The following is a 20679-nucleotide window of genomic DNA, read 5'->3' as shown; positions in this document are numbered from 1 at the left end:
GGTCTCTATGGGTCTCTGTGGGTCTCTATGGGTCTCTATGGGTCTCTATGGGTCTCTATGGGTCTCTGTGGGTCTCTATGGGGCGCTATGGGGCCGTGCGACTGGAATTCCGCTTGTTCTGAGCTCTTTACACTGGAAAGAGCCCGGGACCAGCGGGACTCGGCTGCGCGGCCCCACTGCGGCACTTGGGGGGCACTTGGGGGGCTCATGTGGGGCACTTGGGGGGCACTTGGGGGGCTCATGTGGGGCACTTGGGGGGCACTTGGGGGGCACTTGGGGGCACTTGTGGGGCACTTGGGGGGCACTTGGGGGCACTTGGGGGGCACTTGGGGGCACTTGTGGGGCACTTGGGGGGCACTTGGGAGCACTTGTGGGGCACTTGGGGGGCTCATGTGGGGCACTTGGGGGTTATCTGGGGGGCAGGAGGCACTTGTGGGTCTCGGGGTGCTCCCCGTGGGGCAGAGGCAGCGTCACCAGGTTTATTGTGGGGGGCAGGGTTTTATGTACATCAGGATCTGTGGGGCTGCCCCACAGCGAGCGGTGGGGGGGGGGGGTCTGACCCATGGCACCCCCAAACCCCCCCCCCGGAGCCGCGTGTTGCGCCAGGGGGCAGAGGCTGCCGTGGGGCAGGGTCCGGCCCCATTGTGGGTCCTTTTATGGGTCCCACTATGGGACCGGCCCCTCTATGGATCTCACTATGGGGCCAGTCCATCTATGGGTCCCACTATGGGGCCGGCACCTTTATGGGTCCCACTATGGGGCCAGTCCCTCTATGGGTCCCACTGTGGGTCTCACTATGGGACCAGTCCCTTTATGGGTCCCACTATGGGGCCGGCACCTTTATAGGTCCCACTATGGGTCCAGCCCCACTATGGGTCCCACTATGGGTCCTTCTATGGGTCCCACTATGGGTCCAGTCCCTCTATGGGTCCCACTATGGGTCCTTCTATGGGTCCCACTATGGGTCCAGCCCCACTATGGGTCCCTCTATGGGTCCCACTATGGGTCCAGTCCCTCTATGGGTCCCACTATGGGTCCTTCTATGGGTCCAGTCCCTCTATGGGTCCCACTATGGGTCCTTCTATGGGTCCCTCTCTGGTCCCTGCTATGGGTCCAGCCCCACTGTGGGTCCCGCTGTGGGTCCCTCTATGGGTCTGGCCCCACTGTGGGTCCTGCTGTGGGTCCCGCTGTGGGTCCGGCCGTGGGTCTGTCCCCGCTATGGGGCAGGTGAGACTTGGCTGCTGACGGCCGAGACCTGAGTGGCCTGAGAGGAGCCGGAAGCGTCATCATCATCCGCCAGGGGACTCCTCCCGCAGAACAGCATCTTCAGCATGCAGGACCGGAACTGCCGTGACGTCATAGGGGGTGGTGACGTCACAGAGGGGGATGGTGACGTCACAGAGGGGGGGGGTGGTGACGTCACAGAGGGGGATGGTGATGTCACAGATGGGGATGGTGACGTCACAGAGGGGGTGGTGACGTCACAGAGGGGGGATGGTGACGTCACAGAGGGGGATGGTGACGTCACAGAGGGATGGTGACGTCACAGAGGGGGATGGTGACGTCACAGAGGGGGATGGTGACGTTACAGAGGGATGGTGACGTCACAGAAGGAGGGTGACGTCACAGTGTGGTGGTGACGTCACAGAGGGAGGGTGACGTCACAGGGGATGGTGACGTCATGCACCCCCCCCCCCCAGGCACCCCATAGGGAGCAAAGAGAGCCCCATAGACACACAGAGGCACACCATAGACACACGATAGACCCCATAGAACCCCCGGAGACCCCCTTAGACACCCTGTAGCCCCCAGAGACCCCCCCATAGACATCCCATAGTGCCCCATAGACACCCATAGCCCCCCATAGACACCCTACAGAGACCCCATAGCCCCCCATAGACACCCCATAGACACACCATAGACCCCCTTAGACTCCTCATAGACCCCCCATAGACCCCCATAGCGCCCCATAGTTCCCCATAGACCCCCCCATAGCCACCCATAGACCCCCCATAGACACCCCATAGACCCCATAGACCCCCATAGACACCCCATAGACACACCATAGACCCCCTTAGACTCCTCATAGCCCCCCCATAGACCCCATAGTCCCCCATAGACACCCTACAGAGACCCCATAGCCCCCCATAGACACCCTACAGAGACCCCATAGCCCCCCATAGACACCCCATAGACCCCCATAGACACCCCCTAGCCCCCATAGACACCCCATAGACCCCATAGACACCCCATAGACACACCATAGACCCCCTTAGACTCCTCATAGCCCCCCCATAGACACCCATAGCCCCCCATAGACACCCATAGACCCCCATAGACCCCCCATAGACCCCATCCCCCCCCATAGGCACCTGCTTGTTCATGAGCACATAGATGATTGGGTTGTAGACGGTTGAGGCCTTGGAGAACACGGAGGGGACGGAGGCAAGCGCAGGCTCCAGGGGGCGGCCGCGGTGGGTCACGGCCCAGAGGGCAAAGGTCGCGTACGGCAACCAGCAGGTGAGGAAGCCCAAGACCATGACCACCACCATGCGCGTGACCTCGCGCTCGGCCTTCTGGGTGCTGGCGGATTGCTCCTGCTGGCGCGCCACCTGCGGGGTGTGGGGCGCTATGGGGCGCTATAGGGCACTATGGGGCACTATGGGAGCTATGGGGTGCTATAGGGTGCTATGGGGCACGGACCCACACACACACTGACTGCTATGGGGCACGGACCCACACACACTGACTGCTATGGGGCACAGACCCACACACACACTGCTATGGGGCACAGACCCACACACACTGACTGCTATGGGGCACGGACCCACACACACTGACTGCTATGGGGCACGGACCCACACACACTGACTGCTATGGGGCACAGACCCACACACACTGACTGCTATGGGGCACGGACCCACACACACTGACTGCTATGGGGCACAGACCCACACACACACTGACTGCTATGGGGCACAGACCCACACACACACTGACTGCTATGGGGCACAGACCCACACACACTGACTGCTATGGGGCACAGACCCACACACACTGACTGCTATGGGGCACGGACCCACACACACTGACTGCTATGGGGCACAGACCCACACACACGCACTGCTATGGGGCACGGACCCACATACACACTGACTGCTATGGGGCACAGACCCACACACACTGACTGCTATGGGGCACGGACCCACACACACACACTGCTATGGGGCACGGACCCACACACACTGACTGCTATGGGGCACGGACCCACACACACTGACTGCTATGGGGCACGGACCCACACACACTGACTGCTATGGGGCACGGACCCACATACACACACTGCTATGGGGCACAGACCCACACACACACACTGCTATGGGGCACGGACCCACACACACTGACTGCTATGGGGCACGGACCCACACACACTGACTGCTATGGGGCACGGACCCACACACACACACTGCTATGGGGCACGGACCCACATACACACACTGCTATGGGGCACGGACCCACACACACACTGACTGCTATGGGGCACGGACCCACACACACACACTGCTATGGGGCACAGACCCACACACACACTGACTGCTATGGGGCACGGACCCACACACACACACTGCTATGGGGCACAGACCCACACACACACTGACTGCTATGGGGCACGGACCCACACGCACTGACTGCTATGGGGCACGGACCCACATACACTGACTGCTATGGGGCACGGACCCACACACACTGACTGCTATGGGGCACGGACCCACATACACTGACTGCTATGGGGCACGGACCCACACACCTACACTGACTGCTATGGGGCACAGACCCACACACACACACTGCTATGGGGCACAGACCCACACACACTGACTGCTATGGGGCACTGACCCACACACACTGACTGCTATGGGGCACTGACCCACACACACACTGACTGCTATGGGGCACAGACCCACACACACTGACTGCTATGGGGCACAGACCCACACACACACTGACTGCTATGGGGCACAGACCCACACACACTGACTGCTATGGGGCACAGACCCACACACACTGACTGCTATGGGGCACAGACCCACACATCTACACTGACTGCTCCTGCTGGCGCGCCACCTGCAACGTGTGGGGCGCTATGGGGCACTGTGGGAGCTATGGGGTGCTCTGGGGCGCTATGGGTGCTATAGGGTGCTATGGGGTGCTATGGATTCTATAGGTTGCTATGGGGCGCTATGGGTGCTATAGGGCGCTATGCGGCGCTGTGGAGCTATGGGTGCTAGAGGGCGCTATGGGGCGCTGTGGAGCTATGGGTGCTATGGGGCGCTATGAGTGTCTATAGGGCACTATAGGTGCTATAGGGTGGGTGTCTATGGGGCGCTATAGGTGCTATAGGGTGGGTGTCTATGGGGCGCTATGGGTGCTATAGGGCACTATGGGGCGCTATGGGTGCTATAGGGCACTATGGGGCGCTATGGGTGCTATAGGAGCTATGGGGCTCTATGGGGCGCACCTTGCGCAGCGTGAGCAGCAGGCGCCCATAGCAGACCACGATGACACTGAGGGGGACCCCGAAGCAGAAGAGGAAGAGGAAGAGGACGTAGGACTCATTGTGCCAACGGTTGTTGGTCGTGTACCAGTCGGGGCCACAGGAGCACTGGAGACCCTCGGGGATGTACCTGCGGGGGGGGGGGGCATGGGGAACATGGGATAACATGGGATAACATGGGATAACATGGGATAACATGGGATAACATGGGGAACATGGGATAACATGGGGTAACATGGGGTAATATGGGATAACATGGGATAACATGGGATAACATGGGATAACATGGGGAACATGGGGTAACATGGGATAACATGGGATAACATGGGATAACATGGGGAACATGGGATAACATGGGGTAACATGGGGTAATATGGGGTAACATGGGATAACATGGGATAACATGGGATAACATGGATAACATGGATAACATGGGGTAACATGGGATAACATGGGATAACATGGGGAACATGGGATAACATGGGATAACATGGGGAACATGGGGTAACATGGGGAACATGGGATAACATGGGGAACATGGGATAACATGGGATAACATGGGGTAACATGGGATAACATGGGGAACATGGGATAACATGGGGAACATGGGATAACATGGGATAACATGGGGAACATGGGGTAACATGGGGAACATGGGATAACATGGGATAACATGGGGAACATGGGATAACATGGGGAACATGGGGTAACATGGGATAACATGGGGAACATGGGATAACATGGGGAACATGGGGTAACATGGGACAACATGGGATAACATGGGGAACATGGGGTAACATAGAATAACGTGGGGTAACATGGGATAACATGGGGTAACATGGGGAACATGGGATAACATGGAGTAACATAGAATAACGTGGGGTAAGATGGGATAACAAATGACAACATGGGGTAAGATGGGATAACATGGATAACATGGGAAAACATGGGACAACATTGGGTAATATGGGATAGCATGGGATAACATGGGATAATGTGGGATAACATGAGAGAACATGTGAGAACATGGAATAACATGTGATAACATGCAACAACACAGAACATGTGCCAACATGTGGTGCCATGTGACAATGTGTAATGACATGCAGCAACACAGGACATATACGACATGTGATAACATGGAATAACATGCAACGACATGGAACAACATGTGCCAACGTGTGGTCATGTGCAGTAACACACAACAACATGCGCTGACATAGGGTGACGTGTGCCAACATGGAATAACACGGAACAACATGGAATAACATGTAACAGCATGTAATAACATGGGATAACATGGGACAATATGGAATAACATGGGATAACATGGGACAATATGGAATAACATGGGATAACATGGAACACCATGTAATAACATGGGATAACATCGGACAATATGGAATAACATGGGATAACATGGAACACCGTGTAATAACATGGGATAACATGGAACACCATGTAATAACATGGGATAACATGGAACACCATGCTCCAGCTCGCTCCCACGTGCTCCACCCCGCTCCGAACGTGCCCGCACGCACCAACAGCTGAGGCCCCGCCCCTCTCTCCAAGCCCCGCCCCTCTCTCCAGGCCCCGCCCCTCTCTCCAGGCCCCGCCCCTCTCTCCAAGCCCCGCCCCTCGCCCAAGCCCCGCCCCTCGTCCAGGCCACGCCCATCTCTCCAAGCCCCGCCCCTCGTCCAGACCACGCCCCTCTCTCCAAGCCCCGCCCCCCGCCCAAGCCCCGCCCCTCGCTCACGCCCCGCCCCTCTCTCCAAGCCCCGCCCCTCTCTCCAAACCCCGCCCCTCTCTCAAAGCCCCGCCCCTCGTCCAGGCCACGCCCCTCTCTCCAAGCCCCGCCCACCTCTCCAAGCCCCGCCCCTCTCTCCAAGCCACGCCCCTCTCTCCAAGCCCCGCCCCCCGCCCAGGCCCCGCCCCTCTCTCCAAGCCCCGCCCCCCGCCCAGGCCCCGCCCCTACCGGCTCCAGCCCAGCAGAGGGGGCGTGGCCGCCGCCAGCCCGCAGACCCACGTGACCGCGCAGCCCAGCAGCGCGTGACTGCCGCGGAACGAGAAGGAGCCAAGAGGTTTACAGATGACCAGAAACCGCTCGAAGGCCACAACAGCCAAAGACCAGAGGCTGACCATGCCTGGAATAACATGGGATAACATGGGATAACATGGGATAACATGGGATAACATGGGATAACATGGGATAACATAGGATAACATGGGATAACATGGGATAACATGGGATAACATGGGATAACATGGGATAACATGGGATAACATGGGATAACATGGGATAGAGCATGGGATAGAACATGGGATAACATGGGATAACATGGGATAACATGGGATAACATGGGATAACATGGGATAACATGGGATAACATGGGATAACATGGGATAACATGGGATAGAGCATGGGATAGAGCATGGGATAACATGGGATAACATGGGATAACATGGGATAACATGGGATAACATGGGATAACATGGGATAACATGGGATAACATGGGATAGAGCATGGGATAGAACATGGGATAACATGGGATAACATGGGATAACATGGGATAACATGGGATAACATGGGATAACATGGGATAACATGGGATAACATGGGATAGAACATGGGATAGAACATGGGATAACATGGGATAACATGGGATAACATGGGATAACATGGGATAACATGGGATAACATGGATAACATGGGATAGAACATGGGATAACATGGGATAACATGGGATAGAACATGGGATAGAACATGGGATAACATGGGATAGAACATGGGATAACATGGGATAACATGGGATAGAACATGGGATAACATGGGATAACATGGGATAACATGGGATAACTGCGGTGTGCCAAGGACCAGAGGCTGACCATGCCTGGGACACATAACATAGGATTACATGGATAACATGGGATAGAACATGGATAACATGGGATAGAACATGGATAACATGGGATAGAACATGGATAACATGGGATAACATGGGATAACAATGAGATAACATCATAGGGATAACATCATAGGGAGAACAGTTGGATAGCACAGGGATAAGAGGGGGAGAACACCAGGATAACATGGGGGTAACGGGGAGAACACAGGGAGAACACAGGGATAACAGGGACAGCACAAGCATAACCCAGGGATATGGGATAGGAAAACATGGATATGGGATATGGGATAGGGAGATGTGGGGCAGGGATGTGGCCGTGGGGCACCAGACACCAGTGCAGCAGCACCATGGCCACGCTCCTGAGTCCCCAGCAGCCCCGTTCCCACCATTCCCGTTCCCACATCCCCATTGGCTCCAGCCCCCCCTGCCCTGTCCCCATCCCCCTCATCCCCACTGCCCCCATCTCCCCCATTCCCACCCCAACATCTCCATTCCCAGCATCCCCATGCGCCTGTGTCCACATCCCCCCCATCCCATCCCAATTTCCCCCTATTTTCCCCCATTCTCCCCCATTTCTCCATCCCATCCCCATTGCTCCCACCCCATCCCCACCACACCATTCTCCCCCATTCCCCCCCATTGCCCCCACCCCATTCCCATTGCTCCCATCCAATTTCCCCCCATTTCCCTCCCATTCCCATCCCATTCTACCCCATTCCCCCCATTGCCCCCACACCATCCCCATTGCTCCCACCCCATTCCCGTCCATTCCCCTTCATTGCTCCCATCCCCATTGCCCCCATTGCTCTGCCCCCATTGCCCCCATTGCTCTGTCCCCATTGCTCCCATCCCCATTGCTCCCATTGCTGTGCCCCCATTGCCCCCATTGCTCTGTCCCCATTGCCCCCATTGCTCTGTCCCCATTGCCCCCATTGCTCTGCCCCCATTGCTCTGTCCCCATTGCCCCCATTGCTCTGCCCCCATTGCCCCCATTGCTCTGCCCCCATTGCTCTGTCCCCATTGCCCCCATTGCTCTGCCCCCATTGCCCCCATTGCCCCCATTGCTCTGCCCCCATTGCCCCCATTGCTCTGCCCCCATTGCCCCCATTGCTCTGCCCCCATTGCTCTGCCCCCATTGCCCCCATTGCTCTGCCCCCATTGCTCTGCCCCCATTGCCCCCATTGCTCTGTCCCCATTGTCCCCATTGCTCTGTCCCCATCACCCCCATTGCTGTGCCCCCATTGCCCCCATCACCCCGCACACCTCCGAGCGTGGCAGTGAACCCCTCCACCTTGCAGGCCGTGGGCCCCAGCACGAAGTATGTGCGCGCGAAGCTGTATGCGGCAGTGGTGGAGCCCACGAGCAGGACCAGCAGGTTGGCGACCGCCAGGTTCACCAGGATGTAGTTGAGGTGCGAGCGCAGCTTCCGGTAGCGCGCGGTGCAGGCCACGGTTAGCGCGTTCACCGGCACCCCCAGCGCCACCAGCGCCGCCATGAACGCCGCCATGGCCGCGAACAGACCTGCGCTGCCCAAGTGCGTCTGCGGCACCAGGAACGGGCTCAGAGCCGACACGTTCCCGTCAGGAGCGTCCACCGGCAGGAAGAAATCCTCGGGGAGGTCATCGGGAGGCATGGCCAGGAATGGGAATGGGAATGGGATGGGATGGGAATGGGAATGGGAATGGGAATGAGATGGGAATGGGAATGGGAATGAGATGGGAATGGGAATGGGATGGGAATGGGAATGGGATGGGAATGGGGTGGGAATGGGATGGGATGGGAATGGGAATGGGATGGGAATGGATGGGATGGGAATGGAATGGGAATGGGAATGGGATGGGAATGGGATGGATGGAGATGAATGAGATGGGAATGGATGGGATGGGAATGGAATGGATGGGATTGACGAGATGGATGGGATGGAGATGGATGAGATGCAAACGGATGGGATGGGAATGGGATGGATGGGGATGGATGGATTGGACGGGAATGCGATGGAATGGATGGGATAGAGATGGATGGGATGGGAATGGAAATGGGATGGAATGGTTGGAGGTAGGATGGGAATGGGATGGGGATGGAATGGATAGGGATAAGATGGATGGGATGGAATGGATGGGGATGGATGGGATAGAACGGACAGACACACGGATGGGGGTTTGGGATGGATGGATGGATCCAAGGATGGGTGTGATGGAATGGATGGACAGAGGGATGGAGATTTGGGATGGATGCGATGGGTTGGATGTGACGGGATGGATGGAACGGGATGGACGCAATGGGATGGATGGAACGGGATGGACGCAATGGGATGGATGGGATGGACGCAATGGGATGGATTGAACGGGATGGACGCAATGGGATGGATGGGATGGGATGGATGCAATGGGATGGGTGGGATGTGGTGGATGCAATGGGATGGATGGGATGGGATGGATGGGGTGGGATGGACGCAATGGGATGGATGGGATGGGATGGACGCAATGGGATGTGGTGGATGCAGGCGCAGCCGGAGGCGCTGGGCACCAAGCGGTGCTGGGACCAGTCCCAGAGGCTGAGGTTGGGTCGGGGGCTCTGGGGGGTCCCTTTTATCCGGTGGGGCCGATCCGGCTCATCCGGGTTTTACCACAGGGGAAGCAGCTTTGGGGCCGGTAATCGGGATCAGCGCCGGGATCAGCGCCGGGATGAGGCCGGGATCAGCACTGGGATCAGCACCGGGAGCAGCGGCCCCAACACCTCCAATGGCTGCCAATGGGAACCCCGACCAGCCCCCCAAGACCCCCAGAGTGACCCCGTCCTGTGCCCCCCCCCGAACCCCAAACCAGGGGGTGCGGGATCCATGGGGACAATGGGGTCCAATGGGGGGGTCCATGTGGTCAATGGAGGGGTCCCTGTTGGGGGGGGGGGGCAGCACCCATGGGTGTCAGCCTGAGCAGCGCCTTAATCCTGGCGTTAAGCGGATCCTGGGCTGGGATTAGGGATAAATCCCAACCGGAGCTGACAGATTCCGGCCCTATGGGGGGTGCTGTGGGGCTGCCCCATGGGGGGGGGGGGGGGGGGGCAGACTGGGAGCACTGGGGCCCACAGCGCCCGTACTGGTGCCTGTGCGGCTGCAGCTGTGGGGCAGGGATGGGGGGGGCTCTATGGGGCTGCAATGGGGCAGGGGCAGCGCTTGGGGGGCACGGGACGCACTTGTGGGGCAGCGGCGGCCCCGCCCCCCCCCGGCCCGTTCCGGCCGTTGCGTTTCAAACGCGATCGGGGAAGGGGGGGGGGGGGGGGGAGGACGCGCCCGTAGCCCCGCCCCCTTCCCGGTGACGTCACGCGACGGGCACCCCCCCCGGCCAATCAGCGGCCGCCGTCCCAGCGCGGGCCCAACGAGCGTCCGCGCGCGCTCCGCCGGCCCCGCCCCCTTTGGCGCGCCGCAAACTGACAGCGCTTCCCGCCAATTCCAACGGCCGCCGGGAGCGCGCGGGCCCCGCCCACGCCGGGGGGCGGGGCCGAAGCCGGCAGCCAATCAGCGCTCGGCGGCGCTCGGAGCGGCGGCCGCCGCAGCCAATCGCGTGTCGGGCGGGGCGGGGCGCGGGGCGCTCCGGGTTCGCTCTCGGGCTCCGTTCGGGGCCCCCCCCCCCTCTCTCTCCGCGCTCCCCCCCCCCCCCCCCCGCGCTCCCCCCCCCCCCTCGCGTCCGTCCCCCGTCCCCCCCCCCCCCCCCCAGCGGCTTCTTCGCTGCGAAGAAAATGGCGGCGGCGCCGAGCGGGGCCGGGGAGAGGCTGTGAGTGCGGGGGGGGGGGGGGGGGCGGGGGGGGGGCGGGGGGGGGAGGGGGGGGGGGGGGGGGGGGGGGGGGGGGGGGTGTGAATGGAGAGAGGGGAGGGGGGAGGGGGGGGGGGTCCCGCCGCTTGTTTTCCCGCGCGCGCGCCGCCGCCAGACCCCGCGCGCGCGCCCCCCCCCCCCCCGCCCCCCCCCCCCCCCAATTTCCCGCGCCGGACGCCCCCCGTTTTCCCGCCGGGCGCGCGCGGGAGGCGCGGGGGGAGGGGGGGGGGAGGGGGGGGAAGGGAGGGGGGGGGGCGGGGGGGGGGGGGGGGGGGCGCGCTCCGAGTTGCGTCACAAACGGACGCGGCCCCCCCGGGAACGGGAGCGGGGACGGGAGCGGCCCCTCCCCCCCCGTGACCCCCCCCGAGTGCCCCCCGAGAGCGGGGACCCCCCCCCCCCCAACCCCAGCGAGGGGGGCGTGGTCAGGGCCCGACCCCCCCAATGGGGACCCCCCCATCCCCGTTGCGTGGCCGTCAATGGGGACCCCCCCTCCCCGTGCGCCCCCCAATGGGGAGACCCCGTTCGTAGGGCTTGGAACGGGGACCCCGCCCCCTTATGGGACCCCCCCAAAAACCTCTGATTTCAGCCCAAAACAGCGTTCGGGGGGTGTGCCCTGGAACAGCCCAAATCAGCCCAAACTGCCCCAAAATGAGCCCGTCCGCGGTGCCCGAAACACCCCAAAACAGCCCAAAACGGCCCAAAATGCCCCAAATCGCCCCAAAATGCTCCCGAGTGCGGCGCTCCCGTTGGGCCCCAAACCAGCCCGAATCACCCCAAAACGTGGCCCTGATGTGCCCCAATTTACCCCAAATCCCCCCAAAACGCTTCCGGATGCTGCGGGCTGGAACACCCCAAAATGGCCCAAAATCCCCCGAAATGTGGCTCAAATCTCCCCAAAATTCGCCCGTTCGGCCCCAAAACCCATCCCGGCTGCAGGGTCCGAAACTGCCCAAATGGCCCCAAACTGCCCCAAAACGCGGCCCAGACCCTCGGAAACGCCAAAATCCACCCAAATTCCCATCAAGCGAGCCCGAAACACCCAAAAATGCCCCGAATCGCCCCAAAACGCTGCTCCCGGCGCCATGGACCCGATCCCGGTGCTGCCTGGAGCATCCCGGGGGTACCGGGATGATCCCGACACCCAGAGCATCCCATAGGGAGCATCCCATAGGGAGCATCCATTGGGAGCATCCATTGGGAGCATCCATAGGGAGCATCCCATAAGGAATATCCCATCAGGAGCATCCCATAAGGAGCATCCATAGGGAGCATCCATAGGGAGCATTCATAGGGAGCTTCCCATAAGGAACATCCATCGGGAGCATCCCATAAGGAGCATTGGGAGCATCCCAAAGGGAGCATCCCATAGGGAACATCCATAAGGAGCATCCATAAGCAGCATCCCTGGCTCCATCCCTGCTCCTGGCTCCACATTGGCTCTTCCCAGTGATCCCACAGCCGGGAGCTGGTGCTTCCTGCCCCATGTCCCATTGGCGGGGTCATTATGGGATGGGCCCGGGGGGGGGGGGGCCACTGTGGGTCTGGTTTTGGGGCCTCCCCCATGTCCATGGCCTGGGTCCCATATCCCATATCCAATATCATTGCTCCTGTATCTCCTGTCCCGTATCCCACATTCCATATCCCTATCCCATACTTCATACCCGTATCCCATCTCCTCTGTTGCACATCCCGTATCGCACATTCCATACCCCGTACCCTTATTCCATATCCCACATCCCGTATTCCCTATCCCACCTCCCATACTCGTATTCTATATTCTGTATCCCACATCCCATATGCTGTATTCCCTATCCCCTCTCCCATAACCATATCCTGTATCCCACATCCCGTATTCTGTATTTCACATCCCATACCCTATATATATATTCTATATCCTGTCTCCCCCATCCCGTATTCCCATTCCCCTACCCCACGCTCCATATCCTTATGGCCTATCCCCCATCCTGTGTTCCCTATCCCACATCCCTGTACCCCTATCCCATCTCATCCATCCTGTATCCCCATCCCGTATCCCACAATCCCATATCCCACAATCCCTATCCCGTCTCCCCCATCCCATCTCATCCATCCCATATCCCCCATCCTGTATCCCCATCCCGTATCCCACAATCCCATATCCCACAATCCCATATCCCACAATCCCATATCCCACAATCCCTATCCCGTCTCCCCCATCCCATCTCATCCATCCTATATCCCCCATCCTGTATCCCCATCCCATATCCCACAATCCCGTATCCCACAATCCCTATCCCGTCTCCCCCATCCCATCTCATCCATCCCATATCCCCCATCCCGTATCCCACAATCCCGTATCCCACAATCCCATATCCCACAATCCCTATCCCGTCTCCCCCATCCTGTCCCATCTCATCCATCCCATATCCCCCATCCCGTATCCCCCATCCCATATCCCACAATCCCATATCCCACAATCCCATATCCCACAATCCCGTATCCCACAATCCCATCTCCCACAATCCCATCTCCCACAATCCCGTATCCCAATCCCATATCCCTATCCCACAACCCGTTCCCATCCCCGCAGGGAGGAGAAGCCGGAGGAGCCTCTCTCAGCGCTGCGCGAACGCACAGCCAAGGCCAAGAAGCCGAAGCGCGAGCGCCGGGAGGAGGCGGCGCCGGAGCCGGAGCCGGCGCCGTCGGAACCGGCCGAGGCCGGTAAAGCCGAGGGCTCGGAGGGGGGGGCGGCGGCGGCCGCGGCGGCGCCGGAGGCGTCCGCGTCGCCCAAGCAGCGGCGCTCCATCATCCGCGACCGAGGACCCATGTACGAGGATCCCACCCTGCCCGAGGGCTGGACGAGGAAGCTCAAGCAGAGGAAGTCTGGGCGCTCGGCCGGGAAGTATGATGTGTACTTGATCAAGTGAGTGATGGGATGGGATGGGATGCACCAGTATGGGATGGGGATGGACCAGTATGGGATGGGGATGGGATGGGGATGGGATGGGGATGGGATGGGGATGGACCAGTATGGGATGGGGATGGGATGGAAGCACCAGTATGGGATGGGGATGGGATGGGATGCACCAGTATGGGAATGGGGATGGACCAGTATGGGATGGGGATGGGATGGGATGGGGATGGGGATGGGATGGGATGCACCAGTATGGGATGGGGATGGACCAGTATGGGAATGGGAATGGGATGGAGGCACCAGTATGGGAATGGGAATGGGATGGGAAGTACGACGTGTACTTGATCAAGTGAGTGCCGGAGGCACCGGGATGGGGATGGGATATGGTGGGGATGGGATGGGATGGAGATAGGATGCACCAGGATGGGACAGGATGCACCTGGATGAGATGGGGTGGGATGGAGATGGGAGCGGAGCACACTGGGAAGCATCGGGGTGGTACAGGGATGGTATCGGAATGCATTGGGATGCAGTAGTTGGGTACCAGTAGGGTACCGGGATGCACTGTTGTACCCTGGGATGCATTGGGATGTATTGAGATGCATTGGGATGTATGGGGATGCATTGGGAAGACTTGGGTTGCACTGGGTTGCATTGGGATGCCTTGGGCCGCCCCGTCGGCACCGCCGCGGTGCGTGTCGGGTGCGTGACGCCGGCGCCGCAGCCCGCAGGGGAAGGCGTTCCGCTCCAAGGTGGAGCTCGTCGCCTACTTCGAGAAGGTTGGAGACACGTCCCTGGACCCCAACGACTTCGACTTCACGGTCACCGGGCGCGGGAGCCCCTCCCGGCGCGAGCAGCGCCCGCCCAAGAAGCCCAAGGGCACCAAGAGCTCCGGCACCGGCCGTGGCCGCGGCCGCCCCAAGGGCAGCGGAGCCCCCAAGGCCCCCAAGGCGGCAGCGGAGCCCAAGCGGGGGGGGGGCGCTGGAGAAGAGCCCGGCCAAGCTGCTGGTGAAGATGCCGTTCGCGGCCGGCGCTCGCGGTGACGCCGGCGCCGGTGCTGCCGCCACCAGCTCGGCACAGGTCCTGGCCGTCAAGCGCCCAGGCCGCAAGCGGAAAGCGGAGCCCGACCGGCACGGGGGGGCGCCCAAGAAGCGCGGCCGCAAACCGGCGCTGGGAACCGGCCCCGGCGGTGGCGGTGGAGGTGGCGGCGGCGGTACCGGTACCGCGGCCATGGCGGCGGCGGCCGAGGCCAAGAAGAAGGCGGCGGCGGCAGCGGCGCCCGCGGTGCAGGAGACGGTTCTGCCCATCAAGAAGAGGAAGACGCGGGAACCGGCGCTGCTGGAAGCCACCAAACCGACGCCGGCGCCGGCGCCTCGAGGCCCTCGCGCCGCACGCGGCAGCCCCAAGGGTCGCGGCGCGGCCGCGGTGCCGGCTCCCGGCCGCAGGGAGATGGGGGGGGTCGCCGGTGCCGAGCGAGCCCCCCCCGGGCAGCCCCAAGGACAGCGCCGACGCCGCCCCCCCCCCGGCGCAGGACTGCAGTGGATGCTCCCAGCACCGCGGCACCAGCGACGGCTGCGCCGCGGCAAAGACTCCGCTGGGGCGGGCGCCGGGGGGGGAGCCCGAGCCCAAGGACGCTGCTTCCTCCTCGTCCTCGTCCTCCTCCTCCTCGTCCTCGTCCTCCTCCTCCTCGTGCTCGTCCTCGGTGCCCCCCCCGCCCCCCCCCCCCCAGCTCCGCGGTGCCGCGGCCGCCGCCACCGCCCCGCGACGACGCGGTCGACACCAGGACGCCTGTGCCCGAGCGGGTCAGCTGACTGTGAGCCAACCAATCACGGACCCAGGATGGACACGTGGACCCCCCCCCCCATACACACCCCCCCCCCGCAGACGCTGCCCCAGCTCCATCACCCCGAGGCCCCGCCCCCATCCCAACCCCCCCCCCCGTCTATGACCGAGAAGCACAGCGAGGGCCCCCCCATAAGCACTAAAGGGGGGGGGGTGGCCCTGGGGACCCCCCCTTGAGGTGGGGGGGGTGAAGGGGGCTCTGGGGGCCATGGGGGGGGTTCGGGTCCGTGTCCCCCCCCCCAAAGCCGCCGCTTCATTCGTTCTTCCAGTTCCGTTCCCCCGTTTCTAGGTAGGAACCATTTGCACTAAAGGGGGGGGGCCGGGGGGGCGCCGTCCAATGGGAGCAGCGGGGGCTGAGGAGGAGCCAATCAGGAGCGGTTTGGTGGGGAGGGGATCCAGCGTTCAGCCAATCAGGTGGAGGCAATCGGGATGGGGTTGGGATCTGCTCCGCAGCCAATCAGAAGGGGGGTTTGGAAGGCATGGGAGCCAATCAGGAGCTGCACGGACAGGGACCGGCCTGGAGCCAATCAGGAGTTTAGCGATGGGCGGGATCTGGTGTGGAGCCAATCGGCAGCTTTAGGGAGGGATCTGGGGCTGAGCCAATCAGGAGCAAGCAGCGGGTCCATTGGGAGCACTTAGTGGCTGGAGGGGGTTTGAGCTCAGCCAATCAGAGGGCCCCGGGGGGTGACTCCAGCTGGGAGCCAATCAACGGTGGTTTCTGGTTGGAGGGTGGATCTGGGCTCTGTCCAATCAGGAGTCCCGCTGGGTGGGGCGGGATCCGGTCTGGAACCAACCAGGAGGGACAGGCCCGGAGCCAATCAGGGGTGATCATGGGCGGGGCGGGATCTCGTTCGGAGCCAATCAGGAGCGTCCGTGACCTTGCAGCAGGATCGAGGCTGGAGCCAATCAGGAGCGCCCATTGGGCGGTGTGGGAGGGGCAGGATCCGCTTTGGAGCCAATCAGAGCTGGCAGCCGCTTCCGGCGGGCCCTGCCCCACAGCCAATCAGCAGCGACGCGTGCCAGTGAGGGGGGGGTCGGGAGCCAATCAGGCGCGAGCGTGTGGGCCCCAGCTGACCAATGGGGAGTCACTGGGGGGGGGGGAGGGGGAGGTTCCCATCCCCCCCCTTTGTTCTTCCACCCCCTCCCCCCCCCCCCCCGGTCCCGGCTCCTCAAGGCAATAACGGGGGGGGGGGGGGAGGGGGGGGGGGCGGGGCCGGGGGCAGAGGAGGGGGCGGGGCCCGGGGGGGGAGGGGCCGTTCCATCGGGGGGGGGGGGGAGGGGGGGTCGCTCCTATTTATTCTTTAGTGGCGCGAGGAGATTTTGCCTTATAAATTTACATGAAACCCCCCTTGGCTCTGCCTCTTCTTGGGGGGTCGCGGCGCAAACCCCCCCTCCCCCCCCCCCCCCCGTTCCCCTCCCCCACACCCCCCCCCAACCCCCCCCTCCCCCCCCCGGGCTCTGTGTCTGTGCTGGAGTGATCTATAAACCTGTGTGCACCAATGGCTCTGAGCTTTATTGGGACCCCCCCGCCCCTCCCCCCACGTGGACCCTTCCCCTCCCCCCCCGATCAGGTGGGTGGGGGGTGGCAGAGCCCGGGTGCGTCCATTGGGGACCATTGGGGGGGGTGGGCGTGTCAAAGCGGTCGTGTGACGTCACTGTATCAAGTGTGTGATGTCACCGCACCCAGGGTTTGACGTCACTGCGTCGAGGCTGTGACGTCACCGCGTCCGTCGCCCCCCCCCTTTCCCCGTCCCGGCGGCGCTGAACGCCGCGGCCGCGATGACGTCATGGCGAGGCCCCGCCCCTTTCCGTCCCACTGGAGCCACGCTCAAGATGGCGGCGGGGGCGGAGCCTGTGCTTAAAGGGGCAGCGCCTGAAGCTGCTGCCATTGGAGTCAATGGAGGGGGGGGGGGCGCGGGGGGGGTCCGGGGGTGCCCCCCCCCCATGGGGGAGGGGTTGGGGGGGCCCGGGTTCATTGGGGGGGGTTGTGGGTGTCCTTCCCCCCCCCCCCTTCCCCACGTGACCCTCCCCAGCAGCGGCCCGGACTGGGGCGCCCTCGTCTGCCAAGATGGCGGCCAGCAGAGGGCGCAGCCATGACGGGAGATGGGAGGGGGGAGCCCAAGATGGGCGCGGCCATGACGGGGGGAACGCCCCTTGCGCCCCATTGGCCCCTCCCCCCTCCCTCCCCTCCCCCCTCCCCCCCCCGGGGCTCGAGGGGCGGATTTGGGTCAAAAACCGCCCAAATCGGGGACTTGGTGCACAAACCCCATCCCGAGCGCGCACTGCGCATGCGCCATGGGCGGAGCCGGCTCTGAGGGGCGGTGCCGAACGGACGCACCGCGCAAGCGCCGCCCCGCCCGCTCCGCATCGCGCATGCGCGCTCCCTGCCCAAGCCGTTGAGGCGCCACCATCCGGGTCCTGGGGAGCGCCATCTTTGTGCCGGGTGGAGGAGACGCGTCCAAAATGGCGGCTCCCAAGCGCCGGTAGAGCCGGTGCGAACGGGACCGGTCTCAGCCTCCGGGAGCGGCGGCGCGGACCGGAAGGGGTGGAGCCCGCGGATCACGTGCTACCGGAGCCCGCAGGTGCGGAGCGGGGGGGGGGGCGCCGGGCCCCGGGGAGCGGCCGCATCCGGGGCCCCCGGCGGCCGCCATCTTGGGCAGCCGCGGCCGCCTCCGCCATCTTGGGCCGTTGCATCCGGAGGGAGGGGGGGGGGGGGGGACGGGACAAGGAGCGGGGGGGGGAGGGGGTGGGGGGGGGGCGGGGGTCACATCCCCCTCCCCCCCTCGCGCAGGCGCCGCCATTTTGACCGCGCTGTGAGGAGGAGGAAGAGGAGGAGGAGGAGGAAGATCCGGGAGCCGGGCGGCGCCATCTTGGTTCCCCCCCATCGGCAGCAGCGCGCCGCCATCTTGTGACCCCTCCTCCGCTCATCCGGGTCCCGGAGCGCAGCCTCGGAGCGGGTCCGGTCTCGGGGCGCACCCGGTGAGGGCGGGGGGGGAGGGGGTGGGGGAGGGAAGAGCCGCTCGCGTTGCCATGGTGCCCACATCCGGGTCCTTGTCCCGGCTCCGGGGGCCGCCATCTTGGGAGGGGACAAGGGGGTGTCATGGCGCCGCGCTGTGTCCACATCCGGGTCCTGTGTGTGTACGGAGGGGGGGGGGGGGGGCTCCGGTGTCCGGAGGCCTCGGGGCAGCACCGGGGGGGGGGAGGGGCGCCGTTAACACCGGAAGGAACCGGGGGGGGGGGAGCGACCCCGGTCCGAGCACGGAGCGGGATAGGGGAGAGGCGGCCCCAAGATGGCGGCGCCCATGGCGGCTCCGTACAGAGCGGGACTGCCTGAGGGGGGGGGCGCAATGGCGGAAGGGGGGGGGTTAAGAGCTCGTTAAGGGGCGGGGCTGAGCGGGGGGGTCCATCCGGTACCTCCCGGGGGGGGTCTGGAAAGGGGGGAGCGATTTTCGTCCCTCCCCCCCCGTCTGCGCTCGCAAGATGGCGGCGCCCGTTCCCCCGCCCCCCCCCACTCCCAACCCAAAGATGGCGCCGCCCGAGCGCGGAGGGGGCGTGTCCTTACGTGGCCCCGCCCTCCTCCGCCCGTCCCGCTCGGCCACAGGCGCAAGATGGCGGCTCCCAGCGCGGCGTGAGCGCGGCCGCGGCCATCGGCGGCGGGTCACGTGGCGCGTCCGGCGGAGGGGGGCGGCGGCGCGAGCGGCGGAACAGCCCCCGGAGGGGGGGGGGGCGGACGGGACCGGGCGGGGGCAGCGGTGAGCGCGGGGGGGGGGGAACGGCCGCCGCCATTTTCCGCACGGGCGGCTACAAGATGGCGGCTCCCAGGGCTGAGGGGGGGGGGGGGAGGGAGGGGCGAGGGACGGGGGCAATTGATGGGGGGGAATGATCCATTGTAGTTATAGGGGGGGGCAATGCATGGAACTGCCCCGGGGGGGCAATTGATTGGGGGGGGAATGGTCCATTGGGGTGATGGGGGCAATGCAATTAATGGGGGGGGGAAGGAATGATCCATTGTGGTGATGGGGGGGGCAGTTGATGTGAGGGAATGATCCATTGTGGTAATGGGGGTTCAATGTATGGAAGTGCCCCGGGGGGGGCAATTGATGGGAGGGGGAATGATCCATTGTGGTGATGGGGGGAGGGTCAGTGCATGGAACTGCCCCGGGGGGGGCAATTGATGGGAGGGGGAATGATCCATTGTGGTGATGGGGGGGGGGTGAATTCCCTTCCTATTGCCGGGAATTGCGCCCCCCCCCGGGGTGATTGCGGTGGAAGAGGCTTTTATTGCCCCGCCCCCCCCCCCGGGGGGTAATTGTTGTGGCGGCAACAGCGATAATTGCCCCCCCCGGGGTAGTTCTAACGGGGGGGGGGCATTAACTGAGCGGTGCTGTCGTTGATTGCAATGGGGGGAGCGGGGGGGGGGCATTGGAACAGCGGGGGGGGGCATTGGAACAGCGGGGGGGGGTATTTGGGTGGGTGCTGTCACTTTAAGGGGGGGGGGGGGGCTCTTGCCGCTAGGGTGGTACCATTGTCAGTGTGGGGGGCGCCGTGGGAGGGGCCATTATGGGGAGTGCGTGGGGGGGTTATTATGGGCTGCCCATTGGCGTCTATTGGGGGTTATTATGGGCTGTCCATAGGTGTCTGTGTGGGTTATTATGGGCTGTCCATAGGTG

At 63.1% G+C, this 20679-nt stretch overlaps 2 protein-coding genes across 2 annotated transcripts; one reads left to right on the top strand and one right to left on the bottom strand.

Annotated features, from left to right (window-relative positions):
- Positions 1–1181: 1181 nt before the first annotated feature.
- Positions 1182–9098, bottom strand: LOC117437507 (blue-sensitive opsin-like). The gene is made up of 5 exons (XM_034071883.1): positions 8729–9098; positions 6534–6702; positions 4520–4685; positions 2373–2612; positions 1182–1345 (listed from the first exon to the last, which is right to left on the bottom strand). Exons 1-5 carry the CDS (start codon positions 9096–9098, stop codon positions 1217–1219), a joined length of 1074 nt encoding a protein of 357 aa, XP_033927774.1. The 3' UTR covers positions 1182–1216.
- Positions 9099–11182: 2084 nt separating this feature from the next.
- Positions 11183–16318, top strand: MECP2 (methyl-CpG binding protein 2). Its single transcript, XM_034071882.1, is given in 5 exon segments — positions 11183–11235; positions 13844–14176; positions 14892–15144; positions 15146–15980; positions 16299–16318. Coding segments are annotated over 5 exon segments (1476 nt in total). The 5' UTR covers positions 11183–11200.
- The last annotated feature ends 4361 nt before the right edge of the window (positions 16319–20679 follow it).

The sequence above is a fragment of the Melopsittacus undulatus genome, chromosome 22 (assembly GCF_012275295.1).
Source record: "Melopsittacus undulatus isolate bMelUnd1 chromosome 22, bMelUnd1.mat.Z, whole genome shotgun sequence".
NCBI classification, from domain to species: Eukaryota; Metazoa; Chordata; class Aves; order Psittaciformes; family Psittaculidae; genus Melopsittacus; species Melopsittacus undulatus.
This window is presented reverse-complemented; position numbering and strand designations above follow the sequence as displayed.

What these genes read in the sequence shown, in the direction of transcription:
- LOC117437507 (XM_034071883.1), bottom strand. Translation starts at nt 9,098, where the DNA reads ATGCCTCCCGATGACCTCCCCGAGGATTTCTTCCTGCCGGTGGACGCT. An exon ending in GTTCACTGCCACGCTCGGAG is followed by an intron (nt 6,703 to 8,728) that starts GTGTGCGGGGTG and finishes ATGTTATTCCAG; the next exon opens with GCATGGTCAGCCTCTGGTCT. An exon ending in CCTCTGCTGGGCTGGAGCCG is followed by an intron (nt 4,686 to 6,533) that starts GTAGGGGCGGGG and finishes CCCCCCCCGCAG; the next exon opens with GTACATCCCCGAGGGTCTCC.